At 41.5% G+C, this 13,532-nt stretch overlaps 1 protein-coding gene across 8 annotated transcripts in view; it reads right to left on the bottom strand.

Annotated features, from left to right (window-relative positions):
- The window catches only part of SPECC1L (sperm antigen with calponin homology and coiled-coil domains 1 like), a 136,088-nt gene that overhangs the window by 99,113 nt on the left and 23,443 nt on the right, over nt 1–13,532 (bottom strand). For 3 of the 8 annotated variants that reach the window (XM_023646697.2, XM_023646700.2, XM_070276026.1), the window contains 2 exons: nt 9,913–10,042; nt 8,761–8,950 (listed from right to left, as the gene is read on the bottom strand). In XM_023646697.2, the coding sequence (XP_023502465.1) occupies nt 8,761–8,913 (153 nt within the window). In that variant the 5' untranslated portion in view covers nt 8,914–8,950; nt 9,913–10,042. Of the gene's footprint in view, nt 1–6,706; nt 7,185–8,760; nt 8,951–9,912; nt 10,043–13,532 lie in introns of those variants that run through there. The other 5 variants (XM_023646699.2, XM_070276028.1, XM_023646701.2 and 2 more) reach the window with 3 other exon arrangements.

Raw genomic sequence — 13,532 nt, 5'->3', positions numbered from 1 at the left:
TTTTAATTGCAAAATACTGGAAACACCTTAAATGCCCATACATGGGAAAGTAGCTGAATAAACTATAGTACATCCATGCAATGAAATATTAAACAGGATGAGAAAGATTTCTACAAATTGGTATGGAGAGATTTCTAGAGTACATTAAGTAAGATAAAGCAACGTGCAAAAGTATATCTAATTATGCCAACTTCTAGAAAGAGGAAATAAAAAATATCCATGCTCATTTATGCAAAAAGAAACACAGGAAGCACAAACAAAAACCACACTAGACTGTTTACCTCCAAGGGGTGGGTGGGACAGAGTAAGGAGGAACGGGGGAGGGGAGCGGCACTTCTCAGCACATGTTCTCACACAGTTCTGACTTACAGAACCACGGCAGTGATTCACACGCTCGCAATACACAAATGAATAAAATAAACACTGCTGCGGGAAACCTAAAATGGAACACAGTAGGAACAAAGGGGCCCAAATGCATTTCAAATGAACAACATATCCACACGGGGTGGGAATGGGGGGGCAATCCAAATATCTTTGGAACACAGTGATTTGATCATAAATCCTCAAACTCTCAAGACAAAGACAAAAAAGTGTAAATTTTGACCTCTAACTAATAGATTTGTTTTTTGCAGTGGTATGGGTGAGCAATTCTCTAACCATTTTCTATAGATTCTAGGATTGAGAAAATAAGTAAATATATTATAGGTAATGAAACCAGGTTTCTCACTGCTGGAAAAAGGATCACAATTACGGAAAATGGAAAGGGTCCTATGAACCTTGTACATCAACTGGAACTGGAAGTCTCAGTGTGAACTTATAGGTTTTAATATGTATGAAGAGAAAGAGACACAGAAATTGATACAGATATGATACAGATATGTATGCATGTGTGTGTGTGTGTGTCTGTATTTTCTATCTCTGACCACTGAGAGGGCTTAGAAACAACAGACTCAAAAGCAATGAGCACACTGGCTTCCAGACGGTTTAAGTTCCATCCTCCACTAAAAGGAACAAGGCCTCCTTGAAGAAAAGGCTGATTCTAGGGCAGGGCTGGAAAAGTACAAAACTTATCAGGACAGAAATTAAGGAATTGCTCAAAACATAATAAGAACATGTCAAAAAGATACGGGAGCCAGTTTGAAGGGACTCCCACTGGACAAATAGGGGACAATCTGAGCATCAAAATAAAGATGCTAAAAATTTATAGCTCACTGAATAAGAATCCATGAATCCACACTAATATAAGTGACTATATAAATGGAGAAAAAGTAAAAACTGTTCCTTATAGTAGAATGCCAACTAATGAATGTAGAAGGAATGATGGAATTAAAAAATTATCATTTGGAAAAATCATAGTAGTAATTGATCCTGGAAAGAATTATCAAAAATTGTTAAAACTAGGGCAAAAGTTTGATGAAAAAGAAGATATTCACAAAGTCTCAAAGTATTGTTGACAAGATAATTATTAATTACAAAAGGAAACAGTAATCTGACAGTGGAGGAACTTAGCAGACATCACCTTAACCAAATTAAGTTAACATCACTAGGAATGGAGTAGATTGATATTATGTGCCTTCAAAAACGCAGCGCCAAGGACATGTGGCTTCTGTGGGACTACTGCCAAAAACATATAACCCCAACCTAATGACAAGGAAACACTGACAAACCCAAAGTTGGATGACAGTCTACCAAATAAACTGGCCTACACTCTTCAGTAATGTCAAGGTCATAAAAGACCAAGAGTGAGGAACTATTCCAAATTTAAGAGAATGAAGAGTGTAACAACCAAAGGGAATTCATGATCCTAGATTTAATCCTGGACCAGAAAAAAATTTTCTTTTTTGCTAAAATGTACAGTGGGACAACTGGTAAAATTTAATTGATGTCTATAGATTAGATACTAGCATTCTATCAATGTCATTTCTAGATTTTGTAACAGTACTACGGTTATAAAAGAGTATGTCCTTGTTCTTTAGGAAATGCTGAAATAGTCACTGAAATATTCAGCAGTAAACCAGCATTATCTCTACAATTTACACTAAACAGTTCCAGAAAAAAATTCGATCTGTTACGTATGTCTATAGTGAAAATGACGAGCCATGAGAAAAGGGTAACACGTAGGGAATCTTAGCAAAGAGTATACTGGCATTCTTTGTACTAGTCCTTCAACTTTTAAGTTTAAAAATTTTTCAAAATAAAAACCTTTCTTTCTTTTTTTAGCTGTGACTAAAGTCTACAGTATTTTTTTTTTAAGATTTTTTTATTTTTTCCTTTTTCTCTCCAAAGCCCCCTGGTACATAGTTGTATATTCTTCGTTGTGGGTGCTTCTAGTTGTGGCATGTGGGATGGTGCCTCAGTGTGGTTTGATGAGCAGTGCCATGTCTGCGCCCAGGATTCGAACCAACGAAACACTGGGCCGCCTGCAGCGGAGCGTGCGAACTTAACCACTCGGCCACGGGGCCAGACCCAATAAAAACCTTTTAAAAAATTAATTACAGGGGGCCAGCCCCATGGCTGAATGGTTAAGCTTGTGCGCTCCGCTTTGTTCGCCCAGGGCTTTGCCAGTTCAAATTCTGGGCGCAGACATGGCACTGCTCATCAGGCCATGCTGAGGCGGCATCCCACATGGCACAACCAGAAGGACCCACAACTAGAATATACAACTATGTACTGGGCAGCTTTGGGGGAAAAAGAAAAAAATTAATTACAGATAGATTAAAGATCTAAATATAAAATGTAAAAGAATAACGCTCCTAGAAAAAAGCATAGGAGACTATCTTCTTGACCCTGGGATGGGTAAAAATTTTACAAGCAAAATACACACACACAAAAACTAACCATAAAGAAAAGATTAACAAACTGGACTTTATTAAAATTAAGAACTTCCATTCATCAAAAGATACCATTAAAGAAACAAAAAGAGAAGACACAGAGTGGGAGAATATATGTGCAACATGTATAAACGACAAAAGGTTCAACATCTAGAATAGGTAAAGAACTACAAATCAGTACCAAAAAAGGCACTGCACACCTCATACCCTTTGGGAAGACTACCATCAAAAAAATGGGGCCGGCACGGTCGCATAGTGGTTAAGTGCGCACGTTCCACTCCAGCGGCCCGGGGCTTGCCAGTTCGGATCCTGGGTGCAAACACAGGACCGCTTGGAAAGCCATGCCGTGGTAGGAGTCCCATGTATAAAGTGGAGGAAGATGGGTACGGATGTTAGCTCAGGGCCAGTCTTCCTCAGCAAAAAGAGGAGGATTGACAGCAGACGTTAGCTCAGGGCTAATCTTCCTCAAAAAAAAAAAAAAAAACAGAAAAAATAAGTGCTGGTGAAGAAGTGGAGAAATTGGAACCCTTGTGCACTGTTGGCAGGAATATAAAATGATGCAGCTGCTGTGGAAAACAGTATGGTGGTTCCTCAAAAAATTAAAAACACAATTACCATATGACCCAAAAGAAGTGAAAGCAGGGTCTCTAAGACCTGAACACCCATGTTCACATCTATTATTCACAATAGCCAAAAGGTGGAAGCAACCTAAATGTCCATCGATGGAAGAATGAATAGGCAAAATGCAGTGTGTACATACAATGGAATATTACTCAGCCTTAAAATGGAAGGAAATTCTGACACATGCTACACTGCAGATGAACTTTTTTTTTTTTTTTTTTGAGGAATATCAGCCCTGAGCTAACATCTGCCAATCCTCTTTTTGCTGAGGAAGACTGGCCCTGAGCTAATATCCATGCCCATCTTCCTCTACTTTATATGTAGGACGTCTGCCACAGCATGGCTTGACAAGCAGTGCCATGTCCACACCTGGGATCTGAAGGGGCAAACCCCGGGCCACCGAAGCAGAACATGCGCACTTAACCAGTGCACCACTGGGCCAGCCCTGTAGATGAACTTTAAGCACATTATGCTGAGTGAAATAAGCCAGTCACAACAAGACAAATACCATATGATTCTATTCATATGAGGTACTCAGAGTAGTGGGACTTAGAGACAGGAAGTGGAACAGTGGTTGCCAGGGACTGGAGGGAGTGGGGGAATGGAGAGTTGTTGTTTATTGGGTGCAGAGTTTCAGTTTGCGAGATGAAAACGTTCTGGAGACAGATGATGGTGATGGTTGCTCAACAATGTAAATGTACTTAAGGCTACTGAACATAAAAATGTTTAAGATGGTAAATGTTACGTGTATGTTACCACAAAAAAAATGTTGGGAAAAAAAAAAACCACATTAGAAAAATGGGCAAGTGATTTGAACAGGCACTTCACAAAGATATCTAAATGTCCACCAAAAAATAAGATGAAAACATGCTTAATCTCATCAATAATAATGTAAATGCAAATTAAAACCACTTCAGATTCCCTCCACACACACCTGAATGGTGAAAATGAAAATGTGGAGAAATCAAGAGTGTAAACTAGTAACCACTTTGAAAAAGTATTTGGCCTTATGTCTATTAAAGCTGAACAGTGTATACCCCATGACCCAGTAATTTCACTCCTAGTTATAGAGCCAACAGAAATGGTACACATGTATACTAAAAGACACGTATAAAAGTGATTATAACACTCTCTCTCTCTCCTTTTCTTTTCTGAAGAAGATTCAGCCTGAGCTAACATCTGTTGCCAACATTCCTCTATTTTGTATGTGGGTTGCCGCCACAGCATGGCTGATGAGTGGTATAGGTCCATGCTCAGGATCTGAACCCACAAGCCCGGGCCACTAAAGCAGAGCATGCTGAACTTAACCACTATACCACGGGGCTAGCCCCAACAACATTATTCTTAATAGTCACCAAATGGAGACTCCAGATGTCCATCAACAGCAGAAGAGGTGAAGGACTTGTAGTCATCCCATGGATTAGTAATCAGCAACAAAGAAGGAGCCACTACTATAGGAACAATATGGACGGGTATCATGACCACATCACTCACTGAGTTGAGGAAATCAGACATGGAGAAAAAGAACATGGTGTATGATTACATCTATATAAAGGTCAAAAACTGGCAAAACTAATCTCTGGTGCTAGAAGTCAGGACGGTAGGTGCTTGTGAAGAGGATGGAAGGGCAGCGACTAAGAGGGGGACGCTCAGGGAGCCGCTGTGGTCCAAGAAGGCTCTGTTTCTCCACCCGGGTGGTGGCCGCGGGGAATGTTCACTTTGTGGTGATTCACTAAGTTCAACACAGACCCTCTGCGAAGCTCTCTGGATGTGCGCTATACGGCAACAGAGTAAAAGGAAAACAGAAAACAACTCTGCACTCTCCAACTTGCTGCTCTTTTACACGAGGCTACTTGCAGGCTCTCTGCAATTTTCCCATTTCTTTTCATTTTTGTTACACAATTCTGTTAATATATTTGCATTCCCACAGGCCAACATCCCCCATGAGCAACAGTCCAAACGGAAATTGATGAAAGAATAGATTTCTTGCCTACTTTTTAACAACAGAGGCAAAACACAAATCGTTTAGTACAACCTCCATACAAATAATGAAACACTAGAACCAAAGTACCTATGCTTCTCTAGGTAAAGTCCACGTTTCACAGTCTGCATCTTCAACTCAAATTTAAGATCAGTTTTGAAGTTTTACCTTTTAAGTTTCAGAGATGGATTCCTCCATCATACTGTTAACTAACTTTGACACTGAAAAGGTATGATCACAAAGTCACCGAGAGTCAATTATTTTGAGAGATTCTAACTTTAGTAACTGAAGCTTATTAATTCCCATCTGTCAATTTTTAGAAAAAAAGTCTTCTCAGTACAAGGAAAAAGTGTATTACTTCTACCAGGATTAAGCATGACCACTTGAGCAGTGTGTGAAACCTGGAAAGCGCAGGCAGGTAGGAGACCACCTCTACATGGAAAACAATCCTCTCTACTGGCTGTGTCACAGGAGAATTAAGCACACAAAGGCCCCAAGCCAGATGTCACAGCTACTGACAAGAGGGGAACCACTGCCCCAAAAAGTCACTGTGAACAGCAGTAGTGCTTCACTTCATATTGACAAAAGCTCCAACCAGCCGTGAGGTGCTCTGGGTCAAAAGGGTCCTTTCCTCTGCCTGTCAACCAGACCTAGCCTCAAATACTAATTAACACGAGAGAGGTAAAGACAGGCACATCCCCATACCCTGCCACTGTAAGGAAAGAGTCATGAGAATACTGCGCGGTGACAGACACACACATGTGGGTGTCCACACGAATGGATGAGTACGTGGCGTGGTGTCCAAATGATTAAGAGCTGAACGCTTCGTTCATCTGGTTAATCATCACTGCTCCATCACAGTTACAGAATTCAAGTTGTGGGAGCTGTCTATATGCTAGAGAAGCATAGTGAAATATGAGAACTTAGAAAAAGAAAGTAACACTGAAGTTTGTGGGGTCCCGAAACTTTAATTTTTCTGTTCATTTTCACTGTTTTCTTCTTTCCTTCTGTGTCTTCTTATTTCAATTTCTATTCAAGACTTTTCTATTCTAAGACTTTTTTCTTCTCCTCCCTTAAGTAAAAGCAGTTGCTCCAGTCCAGGTAAAGTGTTGCCAAATAGCTTCCCCTCTTCCATGACCGTCCCCACTCCTCACAGACGTACAGAACTACTTAAGCAAACCAGCCAACACAGCAGAGCCAAAGCTATGGACAGCCGGCATGTGCTGGCACACAGCAGATACACAGCTCTGCTTCACAATGAGAAAGTACTTACTGTGTAAGACCAAACTACCAGAACTCTGGATCCAAGCTTCCGAAGATGTGACACGCCTGCTCAGTGCACACTCCATAGTAAACCTTCAAAGACACTGTCTGCCACTGACAAGGAGGCAACAGAAGGAAGACAGTAGTGCACATCCAATGCCAATGTTTCGACCTGTTCTTCCAGTCACGTAAATAACAGGTCACCCAGTCACACAGGCACTCTACTCTGAAGACAGCACCAGCAACTGAGTAACCAGTTAGGGCAGAAAATGCCAGCTCTCTTACACGAAAGAGGAACAGCACTGCCGCCAAGGAAATAAGTCAGGGTGTTGATTCAGACTAACAGAAGTAGGACAAAGGTCTACTCCTGGTACCATCCTCCAGGCCACAGAATGACACCTAGCAGCTCGTCAGGACTGTAGCAAGGAGGAAATCTGGGAGCACCTACAAGCCCATGGACTAAGTCTGGGTTCAGTTTTGACAACTCTAGAATAGAAAAACCAGCATTTCCTGCTAGATCTTTCAACACAAAAAAGGAAGTCCCTCACCAGCTGTTCCTGTGAGATGCTTCTTAAAATAATTAAGCCAGGATCTACCAAAGCCCTGAATGGACAAAAGGCTTTAGAATGGATCATGTTTCAGGAAGTGCTTGGTTTCTCCCTATCAGACTAACAAAAACCCTCTCCAGGTTTTCTCCATAAAATCAAAGTTTCTACCCAAAACACCACAGCCCTAAAACAAACAAGCAAAGAACAAATAAATGAATTCCAGACTGAGAAAGTCTAGAAGAGGGGGCCGCCCCCTGGCTGAGTGGTTCAGTTCTCGCGCTCTGCTTTGGCGGCCCAGGGTTTCACTGGTTCAGATCCTGGGCGCAGACATGGCACCGCTCATCAGGCCACGTTGAAGCAGCGTCCCACATAGTACAGCCAGAGGCACTCGCAACTAGCATATACAACTATGTACTGGGGGGCTTTGAGGAGAAGAAAAAGAAGAACAAAGAAAAGAAGATTGGCAACAGATGTTAGCTCAGGTGCCAACCTTCAAAAATAAAAAGAAAGAAAGAAAGTCTAGAAGACAATGACTGAGTGAGTCTCTGTGCAAGGACATCTAAGACTTGACCAGCAGAAAAATGGCCTGGAGCCATCTTGTCCCTTGGATGGTCAAAACCAACAGACACTGAGAATACCCTTGCGAAGACTGTTACTTTCAGGAGTCAATCTTGGGCTGGAGAAAAGTTTCTAGAGCCAACCAATAAAAATGCTGCTACCTATCATTTACTAAGCACTTGCTAAAGTGCCAGGCCCTGTGCTAACCACTTTTCCATATTCCCTCATTTCATCCTGACCACAGCCCTATGAAGCCCAGGTCTGTCTGCTCCTGAAGCCCATGATCTAATGAATCACTATCCCATACTAACAAGAGCAAAGCTGGCCTCTAAAGGAGTGTAAAGAAAACTAGTTATGCTCTTACTAAATCAGTATCACCCAATTTTAACTAGGATTAACACTGATCAGTTGTCAGAAAAAGAATAAGAGTTTATGGTGTGTAAGGGGGTGAGTGACAATAAAAACCCCTGTCTAGGGGTTTCAGGAATGTTATTGTCAGTCATCCTTTAACACCAAGTACACATGTTCTTTGCATAAAACCTCCCCAGGCTGGAAACAGTATTTCCTACTTGAAACTGCTTACACTGCTTTCCTGCTCTCCAGGGTCATCTGACTTTTTTCGAGTATCTTGGTTATCTGTGTGTGTGACTCACCTCTATCCGTCACTCTACAAGCTCCTGGAAGGCAGACTCTACCTCCAGCTCACACCGGCACAGAGCCGTGCACGAGGCAGGTGCACAATGATTTGTTTCACGTATAGACCTACTATTTGGTTTTGTTCATAAAGACAGACCAAGCACACCAACTAACTCCACCATACGGTGAACTCTCCAAAGGCTGTGGGTTCCCAGCACCAGAAGAGGGCAAACCCCAAATAACGTTTATTTAACAAATCAAACATAGTAAGATTCACTCCTCCTACAATCCATCGTGTATTCAAATGCTGCCATGTTAATACCTTTGACAATGACGCTGCTGTTCCAGGCTTTAGGGGTTTGCCTCCTGCAGATGCTGAAGAGCTGTTTTCCGGTTTAGTTTTTTCTACTGTTTGCGTTTTGCTTATCCCAGACACTTTAGGCACTGAGCCAACACTCCTGCTTGTTTTCTTCATTCTGGGATGCCTCTTCGTGATGCATTTACAAGCAAATCTGTGAAAAGAAATGGCATTATACTGAGAACAAAATTGTAAGAAAGCTCTTTAGAAATTTGTTTTTGAAAAATTTTACCATGTGATAAATAAAAATGAAAGCCAGATGTTGCCAAAGAAAATAAAAGTTGAAAAATTCTTGCTAATCAGAATGCACCCTATTCAAGGCTTCCTTCTTGAATATTACTAATTTGAAATTATTTTGTGCACTCTAGTTCAATCAGTAAAAAGAATATCCTAGATCTCTAAAGGAACTGCCTCAATAGAACACACTGTACATTATCTTTAGCATTCAAGGAAGCAATAAGCACCCTAGCCCTTGAGAATTAGCCATTTTGCAGGTACTATGGGTGAATATACTTTCCAAATTATCCAGCATAGTCCTAATTTCAAATATTTGTTCTGATATCCCCAGATAAACCAGCAGAATATCCCAGAAACTCCAACAGTCAGAATCTCAATATATTTCCCAGCATCTCTCTTTCATCAAGAGCAGCATCAAAATTCCTTATCAGAACATGAGCCTCGATTTTTGGTTCAGAAAATAAGGGCACTCTACACACGTGCAAGGACGATGACAAGTCTTCCACCTCAGTGGCACACACCTGATTTCACAGCTTAGCGGACCTGGAATAACGCTGGCAGCAAACACAGCTGCAGCCACTTAGACCCTTAAATGCACCATTATTAACTGAGCTAGCAAAGCAGTCTCTGCAGCAACACTGAGTCTGGAAAGACACACTGGCCTAGTTTGGGCAGAGTAGCACAACTAGCAAAAACCAAGGCCTATTGGGAATGTCATGAAGTTTATGTATGATGACTCCGAGAAACTAGACTACACAAAAAAAGAGGTTGGTCTATTTTATCAAGATTTCTACACACTAATAAAAATAAAGAGAAACTTACAGAATAACTTTTTGGAAAAGAAAAGGTTCATTCCAATAGCTTTAATAAATATTTTACCTAGACTGTGCTCGAACACTCCAGATTTAACTTGCCTTGACGTAACACAAACTGTACAAACTGGTTTGGCGGCATGAACAGTGAGACAGGGCACGAAGGGGGCTCCGCTCCACCCTCAACGTGATAAGGCCTGGGAGCAAACAGAACGCTGTTATTAACATCAACCGAAACACAGTGAGACCTCAGGCTCTTCCCTCCGGCCTTCCCCCAACTTCCTGGTTTCTCCTTACAGAAAATGCTCCATTCAGTAATGATCAAGTTTCCTGCCTGCTCTTAGCACTTCTGCTTTCTACTTTCCTGTTCCACTTGAGCAATCTGCCCAGAGGAAGTGTTCCTTCTAGTTCAGCTTTACCACCCATTCCCTACACCTTCCCAGAGGATACTGAAAATGAACACGACAGATTCAAGTAGCTTCCCAGGAGAGGTTCAATGCAGTCATGCTGATCCCTGACAACCAGCAATGCTGTGCTTTCTCATCTATAAAACGAAGGAATTCGAATGGATCTGTCACTAACTCAAGATACTGTAGAAAAATCAAGTTCCTAAGAACCTTTTCTTCAACTACTCCCTTTCCCTTTTTTATCTTTTCTTTTCTAAGTCTCATATCTTGTAAATGGCTCCCCAAAGTTTCTCTCTTCTCTTCCCCAAATTCCATGCCTCCACTCCTTTCTACAGCACCACTTAGACTGCCTACCATTTTCTGCCTACTCCTCTAGCCACTGTCAAACTAACTTTTTCTAGACTAGCATTATCCAGTAGAACTTACTGCAAGGATGAAAATGTTCTATATATATATGTATATGCTGTCCAGTATGGGGCCACTAGCCACTTGCGGCTATTGAGCACTTGAAATGTTGCTAGTCTGACTGAGGAACTGAATTTTCCATTTTATTCAATCTATTGAAAGTTGCGTGGTAGCTACCATACTGGACAACGTAACAGACTGTCCCTTTCCTGCTGCTGCCTCTGTCACAGAGTCAAAACCTAATGATCTACCCCATCCACCCACTAGGATGGCCACAATCAAAAAGACAGTAACAAATGTTAGAGAGACTGTGGCATAATTGGAACCCTCACAACACCGCTGGTAGGAATGTAAAACGGTTCAGTCACTTTGGAAAACAGGCTGGCAGCTCCTCAAATGGTTAAACACAGAGTTACCACCTGATCCAGCAACTCCACTCCTGGATATCTGGATATATACCCAAGAGAAATGAAAACACTCATCCACACAAAAACTTACGCACAAAAGTCCACAGAAGCATTATTCATGATAGCCAAAAACTGGAAACAACCCAACCTCAAAAAGTTCTCCCAATTAAACTATGACGGAATTCGTTGTTAGCATTTAAATTATTTTTGACTTATGAGCATGTATTTGTTACTTATTGGATATATATTATTATCATATCTCATTATTAAATGATTTCTGCATACAAAATAACTTTTTGTTTCAATTCCAAATGTCCACCAATTGATGAATAAACAAAATGAAGTATATCCATCCAATGCAATAACATTTGGGCATGAAGAAGGAATGAAGCACTGATGCACGGGGCAACAGATGAAGCTTGAAAACACTATACCAGATAAAAGAAGCCAGACACAAAGGACCACGTATTGTATGATTCCATTTACAGAAATTGTTCAGAATAGGCAAATCCAGAGAGACAGAAAGTAGAACAGAGGGTAGGGAACATGGATACTAACTGCTAATGGAACCAGGGTTTTTTGGGGGGATGAAACATTCTAAAATTAGATTGTGATGATGGTTGTACAACCCTGTGAATATACTAAAAGCCACTGAATTTTATACTTTAAATGGGTGAATTGTGTGGCATACGAATTATATCTCAATAAAGCTGTTATTAAGGATAATGATCCTCAACAGATTACAACTCACCAGTAGGTCTGGGCCCCCCGCCTGGTTAAGGAGGAGAAATAGCTGGCCAGACCCAGCACAGTTCATCGAATTCTCACAAGAGCCCACGTGGGCACTGAAAGATAAAGGAACCGGGGCTCAGAGAGTATATGTAACTCTCCCTGAGTCAACCATTCTTAAGAGACAGTCGTCTGATTCCAAACCCTACACCCTCCCGGCCGCTCCAAATGGCCTCCAAAGCAACCACACCTAAGAGCTTCCTCAGGAATGTGCAGTTTTGATCTCAATTTCACAAGATATGAACAAAATGTAACAACACTAAAACCATACTGTTCAATCTGCCCCTTTTAGATTTATCTACTTGTCCTATGGGTCAGTGCTGTTTCTTGACCAAAATTTTTTCATTTTGAAGGTACTAATTATCATGTTATTTAATATAAAATCTTTTTCAGAGCAGAAAATGTATTACCAGGTCTAAATCAGTATGTATTAGGTTACAGTTGTAAAAGTAAAATTCTTCGCTATAATTATATTAATTTATAGATACCTGCTACTTTATTTAAAATAATTGTTAGGTAGGAGCAGAGGCACACCACTCTCGTTTACAGAAATAAGCCTGCACTTAGAAGGCTGCAGTCGGGGTGGCAGAACTCTCCCCAGGATGCCCTAGTACTGGGGCTCCTCAGGACAGGATTTACAGCTCCAGGAGCCCCGCCTACAGCTAATTACAGCCACAGCCACACAGGAAGCTCCAGTTTCCTTCACATGGATGAGGAGACCGTATAATTAAAACCTACTGAGGGAAACAAATAAAGGGCCATCTCTTACCTTCCACATATGGTAGATAAAATAGTATTTAAAAATCAAACCACAGACTCTTAAAAGAACGGAAAATACCCTTGAGGTCATTTATAGAAAATCCCACATGCAGTATCACTGACAAAGAACCTTCTAGTTAGAAGCATCTACTGTTGGAGGATACTGAGTACTAAAAAGTTATGAAGCAAATCATTATTTACTCAACATTCACTGAACACTTATTTTGTGCCATAGCAAGCTAAACGAGAATTCTCTGGGAAGCTAGTCAGCAAGGCATAAATACACAGACAAATAAAAACGTTTAAGACAAAAATATCGTTCAAGGAGCTCACAGTCTAGTGGAAGAAACAAGATACATAAATGAATAGTGAAAAAGTCCCCATCCTTTATAAATTCTACTGAAAAACAAGGTAAGTATATGTACAAGTACAGTGGGAGTAGAAGGATCTAGTCCCCCATTCTGCCTGTAGGAAACAGGGTGGGAGGTACACCTCACAGAGGTGTGAGAAATCATGGGCTCACCTGAAGACCTCCAAGGACTTGGGTCCAGTGAGAATAGGGAAACGTCAAAATGGGGATTGTGGGGGGACGGCAGGGGAAGGGCCTAGCAGGCCAGTCAAGCCCTGGCTTTCGTCTGACACTGGACAGCAAACCACAGACTGGATAAAGGCAATGCAGCCCTAAATCAGACTCGTAGTTCCTAAAAATGAAGCTGGTGCTGCTGTGGAGGAGGGAGTGCAGGGGCAGAGAACGGGGGATCAGGGACGAGCACATCGGAACCGCAGCATACACTCAAAACAAAGTACCACTCTCAGCCCGCAGGTCTCCCAGATCTGAAACCACGACGGCGCTCCTGTAAGTCTGCCTTCTCCCACGTCAGCCCCACAACGCCCCAGCCACTCCTCCAGACGCGACACCA

The sequence above is a fragment of the Equus caballus genome, chromosome 8 (assembly GCF_041296265.1).
Source record: "Equus caballus isolate H_3958 breed thoroughbred chromosome 8, TB-T2T, whole genome shotgun sequence".
Taxonomy (NCBI): domain Eukaryota; kingdom Metazoa; phylum Chordata; class Mammalia; order Perissodactyla; family Equidae; genus Equus; species Equus caballus.
This window is presented reverse-complemented; position numbering and strand designations above follow the sequence as displayed.